This window comes from Onychostruthus taczanowskii, unplaced genomic scaffold (assembly GCF_017590055.1).
Source record: "Onychostruthus taczanowskii isolate IOZ18803 unplaced genomic scaffold, ASM1759005v1 scaffold25, whole genome shotgun sequence".
Classification (NCBI taxonomy): domain Eukaryota; kingdom Metazoa; phylum Chordata; class Aves; order Passeriformes; family Passeridae; genus Onychostruthus; species Onychostruthus taczanowskii.
In genome coordinates, this window is record NW_024499796.1 from 167,497 (window position 1) to 193,127 (window position 25,631).

Below are 25,631 nucleotides of genomic sequence, written 5' to 3' on the forward strand. Positions count from 1 at the left end.
TTCCTAGGGACACCTAGGAAGATGCCGGTGACACCTGGTCCCATCCAATGAGCAGTGTCCAAGCAAGTGCTAGAGGGGAAACCACCTGGGGTCTTACCATGGAGCTGGTGGGGGGAGTACTCATGTCAGGGAAGGGGGTGACCAAGAGAAGCCAGGCCATTTAACTGTGCCCCATCCCAACACAACACCAGCTGAGTTTGAAAACCCTCCCCAAGTTTCATCCCTGCCACCAGCCTACCCCACCTGCCCAGCTCTCACCCTGCTGACTATTTTGGGGGTGTCCAGCTGCTTCTGGAGCTCGGAGGCCAGCTGGGCAAAGCGCTCCTGGCGGATGGTTCGGCTGCCGTTGCAGGCCAGTGCCCGGTATGCCGCCAGCAGTGGCTGCTGCCTGGGGGACACGCGCAGGAGGCGGTGCAATCTCCCTGGGTACTGCTCACATGTCAGCTGCTCCAGCACTGGCCCGGTGAAGAGGACATTCTACAGGGCAGGAAATTGTAGGGACAGCGCTGCAGTGCCTACTCTGGCAGAGCAGCCTAGGTTGCCCCATGAGGTGCTTACCTCCATCTCGGTGACAAAGGCCTGGGGGCTATCAGAGATAGCAGGTGCCACAGCAGTGCTGCTGAGGCCCAGAGCCTGGGAGAGCATGCGGAGCAGTGCTGGATGGTGTGGGGTTGCCACTGGGTCTCGCAGCACCCTGTGAACCAGCCCTTCCTGCAGGCTCCTCCAGCCACTGGGGAGGCTCTTCTGCAAGATGAAGAATGGGGATGGCTGGTGGGACGGGGGCTCCCCCCAGGTCCCCCTCCCCCTCCTTGTGTATCCCCAAGCATACATGAACAGCCCCACAGCATCCATAGTCTCCACAGGGCGAGGAAGAAAAAGGATGTGCAGATGCAGGGAGCAGGGGACCCCTGCATGCCAGACGCAAGGCAGGAACAATTTCCCCTGCTCCCTTCACAGCCACCACCTGGGCAGAGCCAACCCCCACTGCAACTGTAAACCCAGGCATAGGTACTGGTGTGTCTCATAAAACTGGGGGGAACTGGTGGCAGCACCAGGATGGACCCCAACCACCCCTGCTGTTGCTCTGCCCCCTGACAATGTTCTGTCATGGCCCATCTACTGGGACAGACACCCCCAGATCACCTGGATATGGAGGGGACAAGAGGATGGACTCTACTCTACCATGTCCCCTGTGCAGGCAGCACAGCTCCTCACCTCCAGCTGTGTTATCTTCTTGCTGGGGCCAAACCCATCCCACAGATCTCGCTCATGAGTCTCATCAGGTACCAAAGGAAAGGAATCAAAAAACTGCCGGTACACCTGGACCGAGATGAGAGCACGACTGCTAGGTGTGCCAAAGCGGAGCACCAGAGCTGCACCTGCTTGCTCAGCAATGCCCTGGCATGGGGTGGCAGGGTAGGACAAATCCAAGCTGGGTGCCATTCACAGGGTAGCACAGACCCCTGCAAAGCCCAGAGGTCACCCACCTCCCGCAGGTCAATGCTGGAGCCAAGGAGCAGCTCAGCTGTGCTGTTGGGGAGGGACAGGTTCTGCATCAGGAAGCGCCGCAGCTCACCCTGGTCTTTGGCTGCCCACGCCAGTGTGAAGCTGGACCCTGCCAAGGAACAAGGTGGGAGGTCAGAGCAGCCCACCAGCATGAGAGACATGGCACGGCCCCAGAGCTGGCCCTGCCCAATGCAGCGATGGGACAGTGGGACAGTGGCAGGGCACTGCCACACACCATCGCTTTGCTGGGTTCCGGGCCAGCTGGTGCTATCTGTCCCTGCCCAAACAGGTAGTGGGGGCAGGCAGAGCACAACCCACCTGCTTGGCTGCTGAAGTGGGTCTCCATGGAGCTGGGCTCAGGGCTGCTGAGGGCCTCCAGGTGCCGGCGCAGCGACTCCAGCTCCTCCTCCAGTCCCGGATGCTGCGGGTCGAAGAGGCTGCTTTGCTCTACTGCCTCGCTGAGGTGTTCCAGAATCTGTGTCACCCTGTGAGAGCCCAGCACCACCCTGGCTTCAGGGACAGAGGGATGGGGACACCTTCCCCAAAGCTCTGGGGAAAAGAGTCCCTCAGGTGCAGGGGACAGCAGTCCTGTCTGAAATGGGGCACCAAAGCCCTTGCCTGCACACTGAATCCAGTGCGCCAGGGTTCAGAGGAGAGGCCCAGCACCTCATGCTGTCTCCAAGGGCCACCTCCATCCTCCTCCCAGCACTCAATACTTGGGAGCCCACAGCAGAACAGACTGAGGTGTCCCCTGCACCAAGAACACAGTGGTATGCACCCAAGCAGTTTTGGGGGATGCTAGCTTCTGCCTCAGCCCTAAGGTGGCAATGTCAGAGTGGAAAGGGGTGGGCTCTGTGTGGGAGCATGAGGGGTGGGAGAGAAAGTGCATGGTGAGGGCAAGACTCACGTGGAGTTGGAGTACTGCAGGAAGCCAAACTCATCACGCTGGCCGTCAGGGCACAGGGACTGCATGACCGGCAGGATCCCGGCTGATGTGAGCGGGGCCGCCGTGTAGAAAGCTGGAGCCAGTAAGAATGCAGAAGAGGCCAAGGAAAGTGCGGGCAGCAGGGAGGAGAGGCAAAGAGGCAGGGAGGGGGAAGGGGCCACCAGAGAAACAGACACTCAGTTCAGAAAAGCACGCGCTGGGGTCTGTGAGCCCATGGGAGGCTGGTGGCCAGGGTCAGAAGTCAGCAACTTCACCACCAGAGCTGTCCTGGCTGGTGACTCTGTGGGGCTGCAGGCAGCTCCAGCACCCCTGGCTCCAGCCCTCTTGCCCCCACCCACTCTTTCCTGGGTGATGGCTCCCTTGTGCCCCACGACAATGTCAATTTCTGCCACTTCCCCCAAGATGGCCACCAACCTCCTCCAGGCTCCCGTCCCCTGCTGTTAGTAGCCTCAGAGGCAGTGGTGGATCTCCAGAGGAAAAGGAGGAAAAATACAACAGGGATAATAGATTTGTCACCTGCAGCTCCGAGAGCACCCAGCCTCCCCCCAATGCAGCTGCCCCAACGTGTGGTGGCTGGAGATAGGTGGAAATGGAGACACAGAGTAGGGAGATGGGAGAAACAAGAAGCAGCAAAGGGCTGGCAAACCTTCCCCCCTCCACTGGCCATCAATCCTGCTGGGACCCTCCCGTGTCCTTTCCTAGGGCAGGGCAAGCTCAGAATGCCACTGCCCAATGGGGACCACAGGTTGTCATCAGGCAGTGCCAGGCAGGTACCCTGCTTTCACCACCCTGCTGATGACCCTGTGGTTAGAGATAGGTCAGTGCTGTTAACAAGGCCACAGTCGGTGGGCACTGGTGAAGACGGGCTTCTGGACAGGTGCAGCATGGGATAGGCCAGCAGCCTCTTGGGGTGGTGGAACCCACACTGCTGGCCATGCCATGGTTTGGTGACAAAGTCAGTGCGTGGCAACTTGCTGGCCTTAAGGCTCTAGTGCCACAATCTAGCTTTTCACAGCCATGAGGAGCCAAGACAGAGACCTGGTGGTGGTGCCAGGGTGGGAGCCAGCCCCAGCCTCTCGGTGATTGGGCAAGACTGGGTGACCACAGGCAACCACACGGGTGACAGGACCCAGCAGACTTTGCTCCAGGAGGCAGGCAAGAAGAAGGAGTAAGACAAGCCTCCACCTGGCCTGGAGAGCCCTATGCAGCCCAGGAGGCTGGGGACATGGCCACCAGGGGCCCCAGCACCTGGAAAACCCAGCACCATCAACCAAGGGGGTACACCATCATGGCTGGTGAGTCCCCAGGGAGGAGCAGGCAGGGGCCATACTGTGCTGCCAGAGCTCATCTTCACCAGCTGTGGAGGAAGGCAAGGGGTTTACAGAGGCATAGATTAGGCCAGAGTGAGTTGATCTAAACCAAGCTCTTCCTCCCCAGACTATGAGGCCAGCACTGGTAAGGGAATGGGGGGAGGCGCCCACCCGTCCCACCAACTTACAGACTGGCGCATGCAGTTGAGGCATGAAGGGCAGGCAGGCAGGGGAGATGGTGGGAAAGAAAAAGAAAACATGAGCAAAAAAGAATGAAAAACCAAACAAAAAACCACACAACACAGAATGTATGTCAGCGCCAAGGCAGGAACTCCGGCAGCGCCTGCCGCAGCTGGACAGCACTGGCAGCTGGGCTCTCCCTCGCCGGGACACACTGAAACACAGGCTCAAACCATCATCACATGGGGTCACCACCAGTGCCCAGCATCTCCCCTGGCCCTGCTGTGCCACCTGTACCAGGGCACCCACCAAGGTGGGCATCAATGGGCCCTTGCAAGCTGACAGTTTCGCTCCACTGCCTCCTCCCAGCTGCACAGCTCGCAGCCACCAGAGCCCAGGCCAAAGCTCCAGCTGGCATTCTCCCAGAGCCCTCAGCCCCAGACTCATCAATTTACCATCCTGCCAGGCCTCTGAGCACACCAGGGCCACACGCAGGGCTTTCTGTAGGTCACTTCCCCCCCACTGGGGAGCCCTTCCCAGAGCCACTCCAGCTGACCCTCAACTACTTAGGGGGACTGTGACTGTTCCAGCACCATCCAGCTCGCCCTTCCCCATGCAAAATGTCCATGCCAATGACAGCCGCAGGCTGGTTGGTGCTGCAACCCCCAGGGGAGCCTCCGCAGACTGGGACAGACTCTGCTACTTCCACCAGTCCTTGGCCGTAGCCCCTGCCCAGTGCAACGTCCCCCAAAAGGCCTCTCTAGGCCCCCCCTGCCCCCAGGCTGGAGCAGCTCCCCAGGGCCTTAGGGTGCCCCCAAGTGTGGGCGTGCCCCAAGCACCGCCTTGCTGGGACTCACCTTCCTTCACAGGGATGGTCGGCTTCTTCTGCCGCAGCCCCAGGAGGATGAAGAAGAGCACCAGGGGGATGAAGATCTCGAAGGCCAGCACCCACTGGGGATGACACAGAGCAGAGGGAACAGGATGCTCAGGGACAGAACACAGCCACCTGGGAGAAGCACAGGCAGTACAGGGGCCCCCAGGCATTGGTGCAGTGCAGCACTGTGTCCACGTATTGCAAATTGCTGGTGGCTCTATCACAGCTCAGCCAGCAGCAAACAGGTTCCTGGGCATCCCACAACCTCCTGCCTGTACCACCCTGTCCAGAGCACTGCAGGACAGGGCAGGGTACACAGAGGGGATGGATCCCTCCTCCAGCAGTGCAAACAGACCGATGGGGCTTGAGCTCAGCCTCGATGGTCCACCATGGCTGGAGCTGCCCAGGGAGAAGACCCCAAGTTCTGAAGGCTAGTGCCCTCACAGCCCGGAGCAGCATGATGCCCCCTTGTCACCTGTGCCACTGTTGGATCTCATGAGGATCAATAGCCGAGTCCAAGAGCAGAGTTCAGTTCAGCCAGACCCTGCCACCAGCTCCAGGTGCAACTGGGCCATCCTGGTACACATTCCATGCCCTCCCAAAAGGCTCTGGCTGCAAGGAATTTCCACTGGCAGCATATGGTAAATAACAGCAAATCCCCAGAAATTCCTGGCCACAGTGGCTCAGAAGTCCTGGCTAGGCTCTGTGCCCAGAGGCCCTGGGGACAGGCATCAGCATCTCCAGCTATGGGCAGGAGCAAGCACCCGGCACACTGCCAGCACAGCTGCTGTCACTTTGCACTGGAGTACCCAGAAACAGCACAGCCCTGCTGCCCAGGAGCAGGGAACCACTGCAGGCTCGGAAACTGAGGAATAGGGTGAGGTGAGCCAACTGTGGCTCACTCCAGGGCCAGATCAGACCCAAGGCAACTGCTGAGACCCTGAAACTGCTGCCACCCATGGGCACAGCAGGGCCCAGCTCCACTGCTGGGAAGGTGCTTTCCACACCACCCACACTGGCCTCCTCCCAGTGACCAGTGCCAATGGGCAAGCCCATGGAGAGGCAAGAATCGACTTTAATATGAAGGATGCAGCTGCCAACAGGTGACAGGGTCAGGCCCTGTGTCTCCAACATTACCTCCATGCTGCCACTCAGAGGCTGCCAAGACTCTGTCAAGAAAGTCAGAGCAGCCCCAAATGGCAGTGAGCAGAGGGAGCCCTGCATCCAGGTCCCTGCCAGCAAATGGTCACAGTGCTACTTCTGTGGGATGAGCACCACTGCACCCATGGATGCTGCCCATGTTGCACTCGCCATGCCAGAGTTCCTGGTTTTGAAGAGGAAGAAGAGCTGGAGGAGATGGAAAATGCCCCCAGGAGCAGTGCCTGAGAACCGTCATCTTTCTGATAGCACCAATCCCAGGGACAGTCCCTGGTATCACTGCTCCTGCACCAGGCAGGCTAGCAGGGGACACACTGACACAGACTGCTGTCCCGAGGCCCCTGCCCCACCCCCTGCCTGTTTACCAGGCACACAACAGGGCCTCTGTGCCCAGGCACCGGGGGGACCATTCCCACACAACCATGCTGGCCTGTACCAGGCTCATGTGGTGACTGTCCTTGGTGGCAACAGCTTGTTGGAATCTACTTGTTATTTATTTTTTTGACAGGGGTCATTGACTTTTGCTCATCTCCATCCCCAGAGATGTCCCTTGTCCCCACCCCTTGTCCCACATATCCCAGTGTCACAGCAGGCTGTCCCACACCTTTGGCACCCACAGTGACATGGTGATGGGCAGACAAGGCAGCTGATGGCTATCTACCAGGCTGCACCTCTAGGACTGACCCTGCACCCCTGGTCCCCAGGGGCACTGGCATGCAGTGGGGCCCAATGGAGCCTCAGACTTCCAGAGAGGCACCAGGCAGGGACATCAGCACAGTCTGGGGATGGTGGGGTCCCCACCTGCAGGTGCAAGACACAGGGGGACATTTTGGGATTGCGTGAGGAAGCAAGGAGGAAAGGCCAGGACGCAAGTAGATGAGGAGAAAATTCTCCCCAGTAGGAAGGAAAGGGCCAAGGGGAGGAGAAGAGAGGGGCCAGTCCCTGTCAGCAGCTGGCCATGATTGCACCAGCTAGTCTGCCCTGCTCTGTCACCTGTCCCCTGCCCCCCTCCTCTCTTGACAACGGCACAGGTGCAGGACCAAGGGTGCGACACTGGTCCCAGGAGCCCTTGTACCAGTTGACAATGGCTGTGGGGACCAGGGACAGCTCCTGGGTGGTGGCATTCTCTTCTCCCACATCCCCTGCCACATGTTCATTTCAGCCTAGTTGTATGTGAGCAGAATAAGGTCATAGGCACTGTCCAGATTTGCACAAGTGCTGGGTGTCCACATGCCAACTTACAGAAGTGGGGTAACTTGTCCCACGTTTGGCCCTGCTCTTGGCTGGAAGCGGGGGTTGTGGGGTCCTGCCCAATTCCCCCAGCAGGGATACAGAGCTGGGTGAGTGCTACAGCAGGATGCTGGCCCCTAGCAGAGGGACATGTCTTTCTGGGAGCACTGGGACAGTGATTCAACGCTCATCCTCTGCCACACTGTCAGATGGGAGTGAGAGGCTGCTAGGAGGCCAAGCAGGAGGCACCAATGCCTGCTACGACACACAGCTCCCACACAGCCAGGTCAAAAGGCCAGACAAGCATCACAGGACAGTGATGCAAACAGAGCAAACAGCCCGGCCCAGCACAATGGTGCCACCATGCCCACCCTCCAGCCACCACTGGGACAGCTGGGAGATGTGCTGGAGCCAGGGTCAGCACAGACATGGGTGTCAGGTCATGAACAACTGCACAACTCCACTGGTGTCCCCAGGATGCGGCAGCACTCATGTCCCAGTAGCCCAGGAGACAATCCTCATGGGGACAGCCAGGCCAGGCAGAGGCAGCTCTTCCTCTCAAAGGCTGTCACCCAAAAGTCCACTCAGTTCCCTCCTGCCAAGATGCCCAGCTCCAGCGGAAATTTGACCATGAACTGATGGTCACCACCCAGGTGGGGCCTGAGAGGCTTCCTCAAGGTCACCTGCTCCACAGGGACAGACAAGGCCAGGTCCAGGGGCTGCCAACTCCCATCCTGCCAAGGCCTGGCCGCCTTCACCTCTGCCTCTGGTCACTTCCGGTTATGTCCATTTGTCCCACTACCCCCTGCCTCCAGCATGGACACATCCCCTACCCCTGACAGCCCTGGCACAACAGCCTGGAATCCTGCTTTTGGGAGCTGGAGGAGCAAGAAATTCCTCCTGGGATTTGTCAACAACTCTTCTGAGCTGAGGACCCAGGAACACCCACCACAGTTCTTCCCATTCCTGCAGTGTCAGCAGGCCCCTGTGCGCTGGGCCAAGAGGGCACATCATTGTCAATGCCCTATGCAAAGGCTACCCAGCACTGGGATATGGCCACCCTCCCACTGGCACAAGATGCCTGACCTGAGCACAGACACCAGCAGCCAGTGTGGACAAAGGTGTTCCACAACAGGTGCACCCCGGCTGCTGTGCCAACAGGGACTCACAGAGACACTGCTGGGCCACCACACCCCTGCCAAACCTGTGCTTCCCCTCGCCACACTTGCTGCAAACAACGACAGGGCAAAGAGCACCCACAGCCAGGGCAGTACCCAACTGATTCCTGCCGCAGGATTCAGTGCTAGCATCCTCCCAGCCCTGGCAGCAGGAGCTGGCAGGGCCACAGGCACAGGATCCTAGGGACACCCAGCAGAGGCAATGTTACAGCCCCTCAGCATCCCAAATTTCAACCTTTCGTTTTCTGGCAGCATCAGCTTCTCCCCAGCTCTCTGCCATCAGCCAGGGGGAAGGGGAGCCACAGGCACAGGATCCTAGGGACACTGCACCCCAGCAGAGGCAATGTTACAGCCCCCCAGCATCCCAAATTTCAACCTTTCATTTTCTGGCAGCATCAGCTTCTCCCCAGCTCTCTGCCATCAGCCAGGGGGAAGGGGCAGATCTGCCAGCTTCTGTGTGGAGAGTTTTCCATCTTCAGGACAAAACGCAGAAGGCACAGGTCTTGCATGGAGCAGAACAGCCACACTGCTATCAGCTCTCCCTGTACCCCTTCCCTCATTCCAGGCCCGTGTCACAGGGAGCCCCACCAGTGCGCTGCAGCACCAAAACAGCACAGAACTGCCTCACCATTCCCCCAAAAGAACCTTGACCTACCCACCAACCCTTCCCCAGGACTAAGCAAACTGGCAGCACACTTCCATCACTGGGAGCTCCAGCTGTGGCTGCCTGCCCATCCCAAATGAATGGATACAAAGAGCCCCAGGGCAGGAGGGTGAAGACCCTGAACTGTGCCTGTGGTGACTTGAGAGAGTTCCTGCTAATTTTACATCCAACCAGATGTAAAATTAGCAGGTGCTCTCTCAAGTCACCACATACATAGGTTTAAACCAGATACCAAAGTCATGGGAGAGCCCCTCCTTTAACAATTCCTGTCCCAGCACACTCAAGGCACAGCCAGCAATCCACAGGGCTGCCATGGGCACCCCCAAAGGACCCCACAGCCTGGGCTTCCCTCCACCAAGAGCCACCAATGCTATTCTGCTCAGACCTCCATCATCCCAGGGTTCCTGCCTGAATTTATGCTCTGGGAAGAATAAAATCATGACCAAATCCCAGAGCAGTCCCTGGAACAGCTCAGCCACACTAGGTAAGGTCCAAAGCCACCATGGGCTGGGAACAGGGCCTTACAGAGGTGCCACTGACCAGCGACAGTGCCTGGCCATGCTGCAGCTCTCCCTGCACTCACCATCCACCCATAAGTGGCCTGGCCAAAACCTCACCTGAATAATGAATATTAATTATTAATAAATTAATATAAAGTCTGCCTGTGAATATGAAAATCTGTCTAAACTATGAACAAAATCTGTCCCAAAACCATGGCTGTACCCTATTGCAATCCTGCTCCTGAACAGCCCCTGCTGCCAGGGACAATAGGGACACCCCCAGGCCACCAACATTCATAGGCAGAACACAGAACTGCGCCACTTGTCAAGTCCCAGCCCAGAGCCCTCAGCCAAACCTGGGGTCTCTGCTTCCCACCTCACCCTGCAGCACTGGGTTTGCTACTCCACCTATTGCCAGGAGGGGAGCACATGGTGGCAAGGACTGACCCCAGGGGAGCACCTGCAGCACTAGGATGTGCCAAAAGGCAGCTGCTGTACCCACACTCCCTCTCTGAGGCTGGGAGAAACCCAGCAACCCCTGGGTGAACACCCAGCAGCTGCTCCAGTCCCCCACCCTCTGGCTGCTGCATTAAGATCACCCCAGTGGGATCTGGTTTCTCATAGTGAAACATTCATCTGCAGCCATTGCCAGGACAGACTCACACTGGGGAACCCACTGCTGAATGCCAGGCGCAGCCACCACACAGGGCCTGGCTCTGCCCTGGCCAGCCACCACTGGCAGCTCAGCCCAGCAGTGCTCAGAGAGGGCAGAGCTCCCCAGGGAGTGGGCAGGATGATGGCCAGGGCGTACACCAGGGACAGACACCAAGTGACACACGGCAGTAGCACAAGGAAGGCGGTGACATACACAAGGCACGTGCATCCTCAGGGCACAGCTGTCCTAGGGACTGCATCAAATCCATCCATAAGCACCCCTGGCACTGGGACCACCTCTTGTCCTGGCTCACAGCTGGTCCCCTGCACTCATGGCATCACTGGGTGGGCAAGGAGGGCCTGCTCCATGCCCTGCCACCCTGCCTGAAGCAGTGGCACTCCAGCAACAGTCCATACACATGGAGGTGATGGGGCCTGGGCTCCTCATCCTCCTCCTCTGGTCACAGCTTCTGCGCTGCACCCCCACGTTGCCGACAGGGCTGGTAGGGAGGGTCACGGAGAAATGGGTCCCCAAAAGCTGTGTGCACCCCCACTATGTAACCCAATGGCCATGGAAGCCAAGACCAGGTCAGCCGGTGTTTGCCAGGGCCCAGATGTGCCAGGCTGCTCATCCTTACAGGCAAGGGTCTAGCACAGCCCCTGCCATGGCCATGCAACTCTGCTCAGGGTAAAGAGGGGATATGACTCAGCCAAACAGCATCATCCCCCTCATCCATTTTGGGGGCACCGGTGCCGTCAGTGCAGGGAAACCTGCCTGCAGCGCCAGGCTCATCCCTGCTCCTGCCACAGGGGCCTCTGCTGCTCCGGTTACCGGGACATGGGGTCTGGTGCTGGAGCAGGATCGGGCCTGCGGGATATTTGGGAAGGGAAAAGAAAAGCGATGCCAGCTTGCGAGCAGCAGCTCGTTCCCCTCCCCCACCCGCTAAAAATAACCGGCTCCTCGGGCCGCGCACCCACCCGCTGCCCACAGCGCGGGTTCCCACGGGGGCTGAGGGATGACCCCACACAGGGAGCCTGCGACAGCGTGGCAGCGGCCCCGAGGCCCCAGCACGGTCGATGCCATCTTGCCCCTTCTGCCAGCCCGGGAGGGACACACACCAGCCCCCCGGCCCAACCCCACGAAGTTGCCTTTTCTCCAGCCCACGGAAGATAGGCGGCTCCGACCCACATATGGACTGAGAACCTGCCGGTATCGGGGCTCGGGGAGCGATCCCACCGGGGGAGGGAGGGGGGGGGAACGACATCCAGGCCCCCTCCTCCTGCGGCCCCCGGGACCGGGCGGCCTCACGGACACGACAGCGAAGCGGGAGAGCCCCAGCTGCTGGTGCCGCACAGGGGCCCGGGGGCGCGCCGGGCCAGAGGATTCGTGCACGGGCGGCCCGAGGCAGGCGGACACGGCCGGGCCGAGGGACTGGGGGGACCCTCCGTCACCACTTTTGCGAGGGGACCCGGCCTCGCCCCTCGGGGCTGCAGGGCCCCTCCGCCCCCGCTCACCGGGCTGCGCCGCTTCAGTGTCACGTTCTTCCAGAGCAGAAGATGGAGCTGGTGCAGGAACCCCATGGTGTGGTCGGGCCGGCCCCGCCGAAGGGCCGCGCCGCGCCGCGCTCAGCTCCGCGGTCACCCGCCGCCCACCGCCATCCCCTCCCCAGCCGGCGTCTACCGCTTGCCGTGGGTTGCGAGGAAGCGGAGCAGCCTCGGCCCAAGGCCTGGCTCCGCCACACCCGCCCCGACCCTGCGCAGCACCAGCACCACCCCCGGCCCGCGGCGGCCGCCCCTTAAAGGCACCGCCGGACCCCCCCGCTCCGCCCGCACGGCGGCCCGGGCACAGCGCGGCCGGGGCCCGGTTCATGCCGGCAACAGTGGCCCCGGTGCTGACTGTACAGAGCGGGACTGCTGGCCCAGGGGCCGGGGAATCCTCGCTCCCCTCGAGCCGCCGCCCTCCCGCCCGTCAGCCGTACACAGATCACCTCCGCGCTTCTGCCCCTGGTGCTCCCCCAGCACAGGAAGGACTGGCCCGTGGCTGCGGGACCTGTGTACCGGGGTGCCACGGCTGTCCCTCCTCTTGGATGCTGCCCACCCTGCTCCTGCCTGACCTGTCCCACGGGCATGTGCTGGGGCATCCACGGGTGTTTTTGGAGGGACCAACCTGCTGCCACATCTGTCTCGTGTCAGCTCTGAACCCAGGGCTGGATGCCCTCAAGAGTAAGGACTGAAGCAGGCCAGCTCTCCTCCTTAGTTCCATTCACTCTTCTTCTGTCCATCCATCCATCCATCCATCCATCCTTCCACCTTTTTCCTGCCATTCATCCATCCTTCCTCTTATCCATATTTCCTTACGTCCTCCCATCTATCCTTCCTTCCATCCTTCCTTCCATCCTTTCCTCTTTATTTTCCTCCTTCCTGCCATCTTTTCTTCTTTCCATCTGGCCTTGCCCCATCCATTCCCCCATCCTTCTTTCCCTCCCTTTTCCCGTCCCTCTGGTTCTCTCCATTTCCCACCTGTCCCTCCCTCTTCCTGCTCTCACTCGGCCTTCTCTCTCCCTTCCCTCTCCTTTCCTCCAGCTCTCTGTAACCATCTCATTCTCCATGTTCTTCATGGGCCAAGTGTAGCCACGAGTGGTGAATCCCTCTCTGGCTGCCCCAGCCCCAGTGGTGCTGCCAAGGGTGCCTGTGCTTAGTGCAGGCCCTTTGGCAGCTGCCCAGGGCTAACAAAAGCTGCCCTTGTCCAACACAAAGCAGCATTATTCCCCAAACTTCTGGGCAAAACACTGCTGAGGTCCAAGAGGACAAAGGATGCCTGGTGATGTGGTGGTGGAGAGGCTCTGAGTGCCCAGCTCCATGCTCTGGTGAGGGTGACTGGTTTGCGAGGGTTGCTGGGTGCACGGGCAGGGCTATGGGCAGCAGAGATGCCCAGAATTGAGGGGAGCTGGGCTTTTACTGGGTCCCTGGGGAAGGAGGGATGCAGTCACCCTAGACTCCTCACAAAAAATTGTGCATGGTTTGCCCACAGCCCACACAAGGAGCATCTCCAAGCCCCTGTCCTGCAGCAGAGTGGGTCTCAACTTGGAGGGGCACTGTGGGGGGACCCATGGGTGGGTCAAAGCCCTGACCTGGGTCTCCCACACCTTCCCTCCTGCTGTCCCTGGGTGGGTCTTGGGGAGCTTCACAGCTGCTCTTCTGTTTGGCACGGAAACCCCGAGAAGCCAGCAAGGGACAGACCGACCCAGCAGTGTACCATGAGGCATGGTGGTCCTGGAGACACCGTGGCAAAAATCCTCCAAGGACCCAGTGCCTGAAGCCCAAGGCCCAACCCCTCCCTGGTCTAGAAGCTCCAAAGACCTTGTGGCCCATCTCCTCCGTGGACAAAGGGTCCTGAAGACTTGGGAACATGGAGCCCTGAGCACCTCTCAGGGGACTTCCTTGCGGGTGGCCAAGCTCCTGTCTGTATGAAGTCATCTGCAGATGGCAGTACTCACCCACATGTATCTCTCTGCTCTGCGCTGGTGCTGTCCAGCATTCCTGATGGTCTCATGGCCTGGCCCCTGGCCTTGATCTCTGCCCAACCCACCCAGGCAGCACTGGCCCTGGCTCCCTGCCTGGCTCAGAGCCATGTCCCTTGGGCCACAGGGTCAGGGCCTTTGGATCTACTGGCTGCAAGTCCTCCCAGGGCATTGTCCCTGCACACAGGGTGTCCTGGGACAGCACCCGCACATGACAGCTATTATGTACCAAGGAAAAGCTCCCTGCTGCTCTACCAGCCATCCTGAATACCCTATGGAAATGCTGTCTCCAGTGCTGTCCTCCATGGAGGAGAACGGCCCCAGCCCATGTGGCCCCAGGTTCTCAAGCTATGGGGCAGCAGCAGGATGATGCTGAATGCTCCAGCCAGGCAGGGACTACTGCCCACAGACAGCAAGGCTAGGGCAGGCAAGGCTCAGAATGGTGCCCTGGGAACAGACTGTAGTATCTGGGCTCTCAATCATGCAAAGGAAGAAATGCAGAAAAGGAGTGAGAAAAGATGACAGGAAATGGACATGACTGCAGAAGAAGGAACACCCTCCCTTGGGGCTGCAAGTTGGCCTTTGAGGGCTCCTGGGGTGTCACTGAAACCACAGAGCCCTGCTATACTGTGGCATGGTGGCATGGCATTGTGCCCAACAGGGATCCCAAGAGGCTGGCAGCCAGCAGGAATGAGGGTGCAGATTCCAGAGGTACTGGAGCAGCCTGAGAACCCCCAAGGAGCAGTTTGGAGCCCTGTTCTCAGCTCCATATGTGCCAAGGTGCATGGCACACCCTTGCCAGCTTCAGGGACAGTGCTGCACACCTTGATGCTCCTCTCCTTGCCTCTGCCTCAGTTTCCCCATATAATTTTAACTGCCAGGGCTTTCATGGAGACTTGGGTTCTGAACAGCAATGCCAGCAAAGGACAAAACTGAGCCAGACAGGGAGCAGGGCAGAACTGGGGCAGGGGCAGAGAAGGCAGCTCTCCATGTCACACTGCTGAGGCTCACATGTGCCTGCTTCCCAGACAGGACAGTGCCCAGAGCTCGGTGGCATTTTGGGGCTGTTCGTTGATGGTTTCAGGATGAGTCAGTGGGAGTTGATATCCTGTTTGCAACCAAGCTGTCAGTGGCAGATGGCTGGCACCTTGTCAAGGCTGAGGGCACCTACCTAGCCATGGGGCACCCACCTTGTTCTGGGCCATTAACCCACTATGGGGTGCCCATTTGGCCAGAAGGTACCCACCCAAGCATGGGGCACCCACCCAGTCACAGGGTACCCACCCCCAGCACAGTGCAGGGGAAGTGCTGGGAGCGGGGTGTGCCAGCTGACACGTGGGGCAGGAAGGACCTGCTGTGGGGCTGGGACAAGGCAAAACTGAAAAAAGAGGAAGCCCTTGAGTGCCCCAGCCCAGCCCAGCAGGACCCACGCAGACGAATCTGGCACCTTGCACACCTCCATCACAGTAAGTCTGAATCCAACATTACTGACCACCAAGGGGAGAGGGGGCTGAGAAATGGCGTGGCCCCTGCCACTGCTAGAGCAGGGGTTTTCCTTTCAGAGCATCCCCAAAATGGGGGCAACATCCCCAAAACAGAAGCAACATTCCTGCTGCTGGGGACAGAGACCTGCAGCACTGATGTGCAGTGCAGGGAACCAGCAAAGCTTTCCCAGCCCTTTCTGCTTCCCATGCCAGATTTGTCTGGAGCTTAAAGTTATCTCATGCATTTTAGCAGGACAGATGGAGTGGGCCAAGGTGGGGAAGGGATTTTTTGCAGCCAAGCTGCAGTGCTGCGGTGGGTGGGAAAGTAGGGCACTGCTTTCCAGGAGACCCCAGTACTGGAGGCACTGGCTCAGCCCCAGCTGGCAGCAGGGCTCAGGCAGCCCACATGTTTCCAGAGGTTTCCACAAAAGGAGAAACTACCTGTGGTGCTGAATGCTCTGAGCCCTGCCGTGGGACCAGCTCTCCAGAGGGAGCTGAGGCTGGTGGCTGGTCCCCAGTGCAGCCAACCTTCTCCCTGTCCGCCTCCACCACTGCTCTGCTCCCAGCAGTGCTGCTGGTTAACCACAGAAGCCTGATGCAGGCAGATGGGCACACTGGCAGAGTGAGCTTCCCATGGTTGGGGGGCCCATGTGCCTGCAAGCTGAGCCCCACCAGTGGCAGCCCCAAGTGCTGCACTGTCCTCCTTGCTCTCCCTGTCCTCCCTCCCCTCTGTGCCCACACAGCGGGGCACTGGACATCTGTGACATCCAAATACAAAATGTTAATATTTGGGCCCCAGCCTGGTGGGGCTCATGATGCCCTTAGGGACTGGGGAGGACACCTCAAGCCTGGGAATTTTCTTGCCATTGTCACAGGAGAATGCTGGTGAGTGGGCTCTTCTTGGGCAGGACACTGCCAAACTTGGCCCTCATCAGAGTTTTGGACTTCAGAGTCAGTCACCCCATTTCACAGCTAAGGTGCCACCGTGGGGCTATTCAGGTGGGACTGGGACATTCCCTCTTGTCCTTTGGTGCACAGCAGTGGCAAGGCTGGCTGCATATCAGGTTTGACCTAATTTGGGCAAAGCAAGGACTGAGATTGTAGTTGTGTGTCAGGTGGGGAAACTGAGGCACAGAGCAAGCAAGGATTGCTTTTAGTGGGGCCAGCCAGGTGGGGTGAAGGGGCACAGGTGGCTACTTCCCATCAACTCTGAACTTCCCAGCAGCATTTGTGCTCCCCCAAAAGGTCACAAGGGACTACAGGGGCATGAACAAAGGCCACCCTGGGGCGACACCACATGCATGGGGAACTCTGTGGTACAGGGAAGCAGAGGGTCCTGGGGTGATGCTGAGGTCCAGGTTTCATGAAGAAGCCCTTTCTCTGGCCCCTCTGGCCACAGTGCCTCCCCATCACCCCTCATCCCTGCTAAGCCAAGCTGATGGCCCTTGGTGGCCTCTTCTCTCTCACAGGTGTCAGCTCTGTCACCCGATGAGGTGACAGCCAACCCACCAGCATGCCCTGGGCATTGCCGCTGCGATGGTCACCATGGGGACGGCCTGGTGTGAAAGCCTTGGTCACTGCTGGGGTGTTTGTAACCACCCTCTGGAACCTGAGGTTCTTCCTCAACCCGTCCAAGGGCTCTGGAGAGGACTCTAAACACAGGGAGCCATTAGTGATCCTGGTGTGGGAATGGCCCTCCAAGCAGGTCCCCAATGTTAGCAGAGATGTGTGCCATGAGCTGTACAGAATCACAGGCTGCCAACTCACCACAGAGCGGCAGCTCCTGCACCAGGCCGATGTGGTGGTGTTCCCCCATTCCAGGCTCCAGCCTGGCCGGGACAAACTACCCAAGGAGAGGCTGCCAGGGCAGAACTGGGTGTGGGTCTCCCTGGAGTCCCCCTCCAACACTAGAGCTCTAGAGACATGGAACAAGACCTTCAACTGGGTGATGACCTACAGACAGGATTCGGACATCTTCATCCCCTATGGCAAGCTTGTGCCCAACCAGTCAGCCACTGTGAACATCCCTGCAAAGACCAACTTGGTGTCCTGGGTTATCAGCAACTACCACAGGACTCAGAAAAGAGCTGAAGTCTACAAAAACCTCTCCAGGTATCTCCATGTGAATATATATGGGAAAGCAAACAACAAGCCCCTCTGCAAGGACTGTCTCTTGCCAACAATATCCAAGTCCAAGTTCTACCTGGCTTTTGAGAACTCCATCCACCGGGACTACATCACAGAGAAACTCTGGAGGAACTCACTGCTGGCTGGCAGCGTGCCTGTGGTGCTGGGGCCCCCCAGGGCCAACTATGAGCAGTTTGTTCCTGCAGACTCCTTCATCCATGTCAACGACTTTGGTTCCCTGGAGGAGCTGGCCACCTTCCTGAAGACCATGAACTCCAGCCGCTACCGGCAGTTCTTTGCCTGGCAGAGGAAGTTTAGTGTGAAACTCTACACCGACTGGAGGGAGCGGATCTGTGCCATCTGCACAGCCTACCCCCGCCTGCCCCATGGCCGCCTCTATCCTGACCTGCAGAGCTGGTTCAACTCCTAGTGTGTGCTGGGACCCTCGGGATGAATGCAGGCAGCGTGGGAGGTGAACGAGGCACCCACCTGCACACAGGATGTGAAGCAAGGACAGGAGCCCCCACTCTTCTCCTAACCCAGCTGTTGTCACACTGTGACTTCAAGCAACTCCCTATGACTTCATTTCTTATGAAACAGGACTTATCACCCCAACCTAACACCGAACACATTGCCAGGGTGCTGGCAGGACCAGAAGGTGCTTTGGAAATAAATGCCACAGTGTATCTGAGGCTGTGCATGTAGTGTGGGCAGAGCAAGGGGGTGGTGGGTGGCTCGGGGCTCCCCAGCCTTCCCCTGTGATCCTCAATTTCCCCCCAACACCTGCTGAGTGCCAAAGTCCTGGCTGCAGAGGTCCTGTGGTGACATTTGTGGCTGGGCTGGAGGAGTGGGAATCAGCCCAGGGGGGTCAATTTACCCCATGGCCAGGGAGGAAGGACAGCATCTGCTCCCTCTCTTCCTGGCAACACCCATTTCCTGTCCCCCACCCCTGAGCCGTGGGTGCCACTGTGCCAGTGAGAAGCCACAGGGCAGCGGATGCTCTCAGAGCAATCTCAGTGCTGCCAGGCAGGCAGAGGGACACTGTAGTTTGTCACTCCCTCCCTCCTGTGACAGGAAGCCAGTGAGCGGACAGCCTCTGGAGGCTTGCATAACCCAGAAGCAAAGCCAGTCCCATGGGCAACTTGCTTATGCGCACATTGCACTGGGGAAATCCTGCACCATGGGCACCCTCCATACCCAGCACAGAGGGCAGGAGGGCACCCTGCACCATGGGCATCCCAGGAGGAAGTACCCATCTGGGATCAGTGGTGCTGTCAGGGCTGAGTGACAGGACAAGGGGTAAGACATGACTGCTCCATCTGTGCCTTGCTCTTTGCCCCTCTACTCAGTGACAGTGACATCAACTCCCTTGATATAAATAATTCTTTTTGTCACAAGCTTCCTTTCCAGTTTTCTTCCTGTAGCCCTGAAGTCACCAAACCCCATCTCTACACCCTGCAAGCAGCTGGGTGCCCAGGACTGAGAGTCAGCAGAGGGGACATCCCTTCCCTGGCACAGCCCGGGTGAGGTGGCAGCTGGATGGGCACACTGCTCTTCTGACTTCTGTGGTTTCCGATTTCCGCTGTTTTCTGGGTCAACCAGAAGCGGAACAGGAGGGGCTGTGGGTGCCCACAGACAGATGCTGGGTACTCATGGGCAGGGGGTGCCAAGGTAGCAGGATGCGGGGGTCCCATGGTGGGCTGCAGCTCTTGTACGGCTGCATGCAGAAAACCAGAGTGGAAATGTGGAGAGAAGCAAACCTTTGGGAGATGACATCTGCCTCATATTTCTGCTCCTAACCCTGCCAGCTTTCTGCACCCCTCAAGCGCCAGGCAGCACTGGGCAGCAGCAACAGGGGGCAGTTTCCAATGGATGCCATGCATAGCTGTGCCTCTACCCTGTGGGCAGGCAAGTAGGAGGCTCTGGGGATAAGCAGGGATGCAGAGGGGCCCTGCCCCATAAGGCTGGAATCTAGCCCAGCCCAGCCCTTTGCAGGGTCCCAAGGTGCCCTGTGAGCAGCTGCCTTCATTGCCCCTATTCCAGGGAGCCCTAGAGAGCAAAGCTCCAGCTATCACCCACAAGCTGAAAAAACAGGGCTTTCCAAAAATTTCCCTACAGGCTTGGTTGGGGAAGGGGCCTCGGGAGAATGGACTGAGGGCAAGCCAACTGAGAGTGTGGTGGGAAAAAGTGAAGGATCATCCCCCAGACATCCCCGCTCCAATCAGCTCAGCTCGCAGTGCTCAGTAGACCTGCATGGCTGGGTTGTTATCACGCCACCAGAGACTGCCTCAGCTAGACCAAATATATGGGAACATTCATCCCTCCCCTGTCAGCACCATAGTACAATGAGGACAGCCCCAGCTTTCCAGACCACTGCCCACCCTGCTACCTCATTCTTAGTTCTTCTCTGTCCCTGGCAGCTGCTGGAGCAGCCTACAAGTAAGCTCACACTGCTTCCAACCTTCCCAGAAGCCGTTACAGCAAACCAGCAGCTTGGACTGGGTGGAAGATGACCCCCTACGCTTTGAGGGGCAACAGCTCTGACAAGCTGATACCACTCCAGGGCAAAGCTGCCACCAGTTGTGGAGGGAGGCCAAGCTGCAGGCAGCCAAGAGAGAAATGTTGCTGGCATGATGTGGTGATGGGGACATGTTCACCTTCTTAGGGTGCCTTGCTCCAGCTCTGCTGTGCCCCTACATGCAGCCAACCCTCACCTGCTGGGCTGCAGGAGCAGGGATGCGAGGAAGGCAAGGACAGGGTTAACTCATGCTTACCTCAAAGAACTCTGAGGTTTATTTCACTGCCAGAGGGAATGTGATTAAGAACAAAAAATAAAAAAAAAAAATCATCATTAACTACAGAAGGCTGGAAGGCGAGGGGTGCTAGCAGCATGGACAGGGTGGAGTAGGTTCCCAGGGCTGGGCCCTCCAGGGAAAGGTGGTCTCTGGGCAGCTGGGCTGGGGTGGGGGACAGCAGCTGGAGAGCAGGGGCGGCCTGGGGGTGATGCTGGGCACAAAGCACTCGGGAGGACCCCCATCCCAAACAAGCAGTAGCAGCTGCCCCACAGAGCAGTGAAGCTCTCTTGTGCCACAGGGTGAGGGGGTGGTGGGGAGCTCACCTTCTCCCCTTGCCCCAGCCCTTGGCTCATCCTGACCACCCAGGAGGGTGAGCAGAGCCACCAGAGCCATTGGCCCTGGGCATGGCACCCCAGCCCTTCTCTACATGACAGGAAGGAAGGAGACACCTGGGAAACTAGATCACTACAAAATTTTTTGCTTTTTAAAAACTACAACCAAAAACTTAAAAAAAAAAAACCAAAAAAAACCAAAAAAAAAACCAAAAAAAAAAACCAAAAAAAACCAAAAAAAACCAAAAAAACCAAAACCACCACCTCCCCCCACCCTTCCCAAAATCTAAAAAATACTTTCTTCTGCGTCTCGCAGGAGAGCGGCTCGGCTGCGGCCAGGCACGGGCTCAAGAGCCCTGGGCACATGTGGCTTCAGAGGGTGCAGTGGGGCAGGAGGAGCTGGCCCCAGGAGAGGCCAGAGGGGGCCCAATGCTGATGGGACCAGTAAGCTCACATAACAGGGAAGGGCTGGGAGCATCTGCAGAGAGCAGGCACCATCCCTGGGTCAGGCTCTCAGCGCCTCGCACCCCAAAAGCCGCACACATCAGCCCAGCAAGCAGAAGCAGGGCTATGCCTGTGTGAGCCAAAGGCAAGGGGGGCTGCCTCAGAGCACCAGCCCACCTGCAGTGAGCCCACAGCCCCTGGTTCAGTGGCCGCTGTTACTCATGGAGAGCCCAGGCTGCAGCGCTTGTGGGAACATCTCAGCTTTGTGGAAGGTCGGCATGTAGACAGGAGGGGAGGGTGCCAGGCTGTAGCCCTGGGACGTCACTGGGATGGGCAGAGTGGAGGGCACCAGGGGCTGGTTCATGTCATACATCATCCCCTCTGCCTCGTTGCCGTAGGGCAGCAGCAGCCGTTTGCCTTTCTGACGCCGGTTGCAGAACCAGACCCGGACCACCTGTGGGAAGGGAGACAGAGAAGGGTAAGGGGGTGACCCAGGCACACCATGTGGGTGACAAGGAGACCCTTCTGCTGGTGGCAGATCTCCACAGCACCCCAAACTGCCAGTGCAGCCCCCTCCCTGTCACAACTCCTTGCTAGGCTCAGCTCAAACTTCAGCCATGAGCACTTTCCCACTGCTTCCAGAGCTGAGAGATGACAAAAATGGCAAATGTTAAATAGGAAAGAAGGTAACAAATCAAAAGAAAGGCTCCTCCCTCCCTAAAGACTGGCAGCATAGCAGGATTAAGCCAGTACGCAAACTTGGCATTGTTAGTGGGTCGTGGTTTGTCTCTTCTGGTGCATTTCCACTTTAGAAGAAAAACATTGTAACTATCCATGTGGGTTCTTGGGATCAAAAATCAGCTTCTTCAGAGATGAATTAGTATCAAAGAATTACTTTTATCAGATTACTTTCACATATTTATGTACATATACACAAACACGGATGCCTGTAGTTGGGTCTGGGAACTGTTTTTGTCTCTGCAGTTTTAAATATTTAATCTGTGAACAAAAGTCTTCTCTGGAACCAAGCGGGTTTTTCTTTTTCATATTGGTAAGCCATACATATCCTAATTGTCTGGCACAGCTAAAGGGCAGTTGTTTACATCTCTTCATGTGTATTTCATTTTTGCTCTGAGCTAAAGTATCAAACTGTCAGGTGCTCAGGAGCTGGCATCGTTAGGGCATCCATCCTCCCCACCCTCCCAACATACATCTTTATCCAGGTTGAGGTCCTCAGCGATCTGGGAGATCTCCTGGGGACTGGGCTTCACACACTTGCGGAAGAAGCTCTCCAGTGTCCCTTTCACGTTGGTCTCAATACTGGTCCTGCGTTTTCTCTTCCGGGCTTGGGCTAGTACTTGCTCTGCATTGCACATCTGAGAATGAGAGAAGGAACAAGTTTTGCTACCAGGTGGAAGAGTCTCCACCAGGCTTGGAACACGTGCAGCTGGCTGCAGAGCTTGAGGCACAGATTGTGTCCCTGTGACTCTCCACTGAGCATCATTCTACTGTGACTGGGGCCATTCCCAGTGTCCCAGCACTGCCAGCAGTGAAGTTGGACATATCTTTCTACATCCCCCCCAGGTTCCCCAGGGAGCGGTAAGCTGCATAATCAGTCTGAGATTCCAGCAGGACCTGGTTACTCAAAATGGGAGCTTGTCACAATCACAACGTTTCTGCAGGGGGATTGGGCTTCCTCCCCCAGCCTGACAGAAAGCGATACCCAGTGGTTTGCCCTCAAGCCAAGCTCAAGCCATGCAGCAAGATGGTGCTGTGGCACAAGATGCCTTCTGTTCCCCTCTTCTCTCCCTGAAAGCACGTGGGAGAGGCAGGAGAATCTGTGGCTCAGGGCTTGCAGGTACCCGGCTCCCAGCCCCCTCAGCCCTGCACCTCTTGCATGTTGTCCGTGTTCTCCGCCTCATTGAGCCAGCGCTGCAGCAGCGGCTTTAGCTTGCACATGTTCTTGAAGCTGAGCTGGAGCGCTTCGAAGCGGCAGATGGTTGTCTGGCTGAACATCTTCCCTGCACGGCCAAGGCAGGCAGGGCATTACACACCACACAGCTTCCCTCGCCAGCAGCTCCCCAGGATCACCACCCCCAAGCTTGCCCTGCTCCTGTCACCAGGAAAGGCATTCTCCCTGTTCCTTCAACAGGGATTTAAACCCCAGAAATACGCTCAATAAGCAACTGTAGCTATTTTAAACCAGTTCCCTGTGAGCTCGAAGCTTCTATCTCACCGCAGATCTGGAGATACCCCTCCAGGAGCCCCGGCCCTGGACTGGGGATTGATGCCTCCTTCGCAGCTCGTTAAGGAGCAGAAACCATTATCCCAAGTGATTTCAAATCCCTCGCGGGCCTCTCCCTTCCCACCGGCTGTGGGGTACCGCAAGGGCCTTTCCCCTCCCCCGCACCCCCGCCCCCCGACCCCTCACCGTAGAGGGTGCCCAGCGCCAGCCCCACGTCAGCCTGGGTGAAGCCCAGCATGATGCGCTTGTGCTTGAGGTCCTTGGCGAACTGCTCCAGCTCTCCTGAGGTTGGCGCATCCTGGCGAGGGCAGAAAGACACTGAGAAGGGAAAACTCGCGCCCCGGGTCCAGGGTCTGTTGGAGTCCCCGAAGGACAGCGGTAGAAGAAGGCTCGGCTGAGCCCTCGAGCACTGACACCGACCAGGGACAGGACTGGGTGGGTCACACAGGACCCACCCCGACCACGCACGCTGCTCAGCTAGATCCAATCTGGCATGGCGGTGCCAAGGGTAGCACAAGGGCACCGAGAGCTCCTGCTCTGCCTCAACACGCCTTGGAAATGTTCTCTTTGTCCTCTGTCTCGCGCCCTGTTGGCCTGGCCAGAGGCAGCACCAATGATCACCTTGGCCAAGTCCCAGTTTCGCCCCATTCTCACTCATCCCACGACACGTGCGCACGGGGACGTTCGGTTCTCCCGCGGCGTGGGCCGCTTCCCCACGGCTCTCGGGCTGAGGCAGCCTCTCACCAGCCTCTCTCCCGCCTGCGGCCGGAGCAGGGAAAAGACTCCGGCGAAGAGAGGGACAAAAGCGCCCCTGAGCCGCGTGCAGTTTAAGCACCTCTTTGCTACCAGCCGGCTCTTCTGTTTTGGCAAGCGGCTACCCAGGCGCTTCCCACCTTCCTGCCGCACAGCCTTCAGCCTCTACGGGGTCATTTTGAAGCCATTTAAACAATTTACACGTTTTCAGCGGGGTTTCGGGTTTTTCAAGAGTTTTTCCTGTCACCGAGCCACGGCTATTAGTTTCTGGCGTATAATCGGCACCGGTAAACTCAGAGCATCCCTCCCATGGAGGAGGGATGCCATCCCAGATCACCGTCCCGCAACTAGAAAATGCCATTCATGACCACTTCCCACCCAGAGCGGCCGGTTGCGGCCCGAGGACACACAGGTAGCGACCTCCCGCAGCTCCGACCCGCTGGCGGCAGTGCGAATCCTCCCCAACCCCGTCAGGGACCAGCCCCCGGCATCGGCCGCCGCTGCTCTCCCCGGGGCTGGATCGTGATACGTCAACATTGAAAAATATTAAAAACTAGCCCAAACCACAAATTTAGTCGTGCCGGGAACCAGCCCTGCTGCCCCCGTCTTCCTCCCGCTCTCATCTCCGGGCTATCTCTGCCCCAACAAACTTCAGTGCCCGTGGAGCTGCGGGAGCGGATGCAGCCGACCGAAGGGGGCTGAGCGGGTGGCCAGGAGCCCTCGGTGACCGCGCTGCGCTGCCCCGAGTACCACGCCGGAGCCGACCTTTGACATCGCTACCCGGGACGGCCACGCCACATCGCGTACGGGAAGCTGCTCTCCCGAGTTCCCAAAACTCCCTATCTTACCCCAAAGCAGCCTCCTCAAAGCTCTACCCCTGCGGAGAGACTGACACGTGCGGGACGAGTCCCAGCGCTGGGTCAGGGCTTCTCCCGGGGGCACCCGACGGTGGGCCCCGACAGGTGGCACCGGCGGCTCTCGGCGGTACACGAGAGCAGCAGGGCAGCTCCTGCCGACGGGGCGGTGAACCGCGGCTCCAGACGGGAAGGAAAGCCCCAGGGGCACACCGTGTGCAGACGGCAAGAGTGGGACAGGGCAGCCCGCCCCGTCCCCGTCCCGTCGGGTCTCACCTCCTCTCCACTGTCGCTGGAGTGTCCGCCTTCGCTGGCGGCGCCGCTGGAGCTGCCGCTGCTGCCCAGCCCCGACGGGCCGCCGGAGCCCGGCTGCAGCGCGGCGGGGCAGAGCTGGGGGCCAGGGAAGGCAGGGGCAGCCGGGCCAGGGAAGGGCGGCCCGGGCAGGGCGGCGGGCAGGCGCGGGCCGGCGGCGGGTCGCGGGCGGGCTCGGGCTCGGCGGTGGCGGCGAAGGGGAAGAAGAGCGGCTGAGCGGGCGCCCCGTCGAAGGTGCCGCGAGGGAAGGGAGGTCCGGCGTCCGTCAGAAGGCCGAAGGGGGCGGCCGGCAGCCCCCCGTCCGGGCTGAACATGCTGCCCGCCGCCCGCTGCCCTAGGGCTCCATGCGGGGGCTGCCGGCCGCTGCCTCCCTGCTGGGGCGCCGCTGGGGCCTCTGAGAGCGGCGGGGCCGGGCCGGACCGGATGGAGATAGGCCCCGGCCCCATTGGGCCCCGCATCGGTGGGTCGGGCGTGAACTTGATCCCCCAGGGGGGCGGGGGGCACGGTGAGAAGGTGCTGTTGGGAGGGGGCTGCTCCGGCCCGCGCCCAGCGCCGGCGGGGAGG

The 25,631-nt window shown here is 59.0% G+C and overlaps 3 protein-coding genes across 8 annotated transcripts in view; 1 reads left to right on the forward strand and 2 right to left on the reverse strand.

Moving 5' to 3' along the window:
• The window catches only part of ABCA2 (ATP binding cassette subfamily A member 2), a 34,237-nt gene extending 22,285 nt beyond the window's left edge, over positions 1–11,952 (reverse strand). For 4 of the 6 annotated variants that reach the window (XM_041406494.1, XM_041406491.1, XM_041406493.1 and 1 more), the window contains exons 1-9: positions 11,716–11,952; positions 4,800–4,893; positions 4,634–4,636; positions 2,414–2,525; positions 1,825–1,991; positions 1,488–1,615; positions 1,216–1,320; positions 559–744; positions 259–477 (exon numbers count right to left, since the gene is read on the reverse strand). In XM_041406494.1, the coding sequence (XP_041262428.1) occupies positions 259–477; positions 559–744; positions 1,216–1,320; positions 1,488–1,615; positions 1,825–1,991; positions 2,414–2,525; positions 4,634–4,636; positions 4,800–4,893; positions 11,716–11,781 (1,080 nt within the window). In that variant the 5' untranslated portion in view covers positions 11,782–11,952. The remainder of the gene's footprint in view (positions 1–258; positions 478–558; positions 745–1,215; positions 1,321–1,487; positions 1,616–1,824; positions 1,992–2,413; positions 2,526–4,633; positions 4,637–4,799; positions 4,894–11,715) is intronic. The other 2 variants (XM_041406495.1, XM_041406492.1) reach the window with 1 other exon arrangement.
• A 3,189-nt stretch (positions 11,953–15,141) lies between these two features.
• Positions 15,142–18,455, forward strand: FUT7 (fucosyltransferase 7). The gene is made up of 2 exons (XM_041406532.1): positions 15,142–15,187; positions 16,675–18,455. The coding sequence occupies exon 2, from the start codon at positions 16,719–16,721 to the stop codon at positions 17,760–17,762; it is 1,044 nt and encodes a 347-aa protein (XP_041262466.1). The 5' UTR covers positions 15,142–15,187; positions 16,675–16,718; the 3' UTR covers positions 17,763–18,455.
• A 2,650-nt stretch (positions 18,456–21,105) lies between these two features.
• On the reverse strand, positions 21,106–25,381 carry LOC121336908 (POU domain, class 5, transcription factor 3-like). The gene is given in 6 exon segments (XM_041406535.1): positions 21,106–21,357; positions 22,115–22,279; positions 22,794–22,924; positions 23,335–23,446; positions 25,032–25,210; positions 25,213–25,381. Coding segments are annotated over 6 exon segments (1,008 nt in total).
• Positions 25,382–25,631: the final 250 nt, after the last annotated feature.

Coding starts and splice junctions, on each gene's coding strand:
- FUT7 (XM_041406532.1), top strand. CDS start 16,719: ATGCCCTGGGCATTGCCGCTGCGATGGTCACCATGGGGACGGCCTGGT.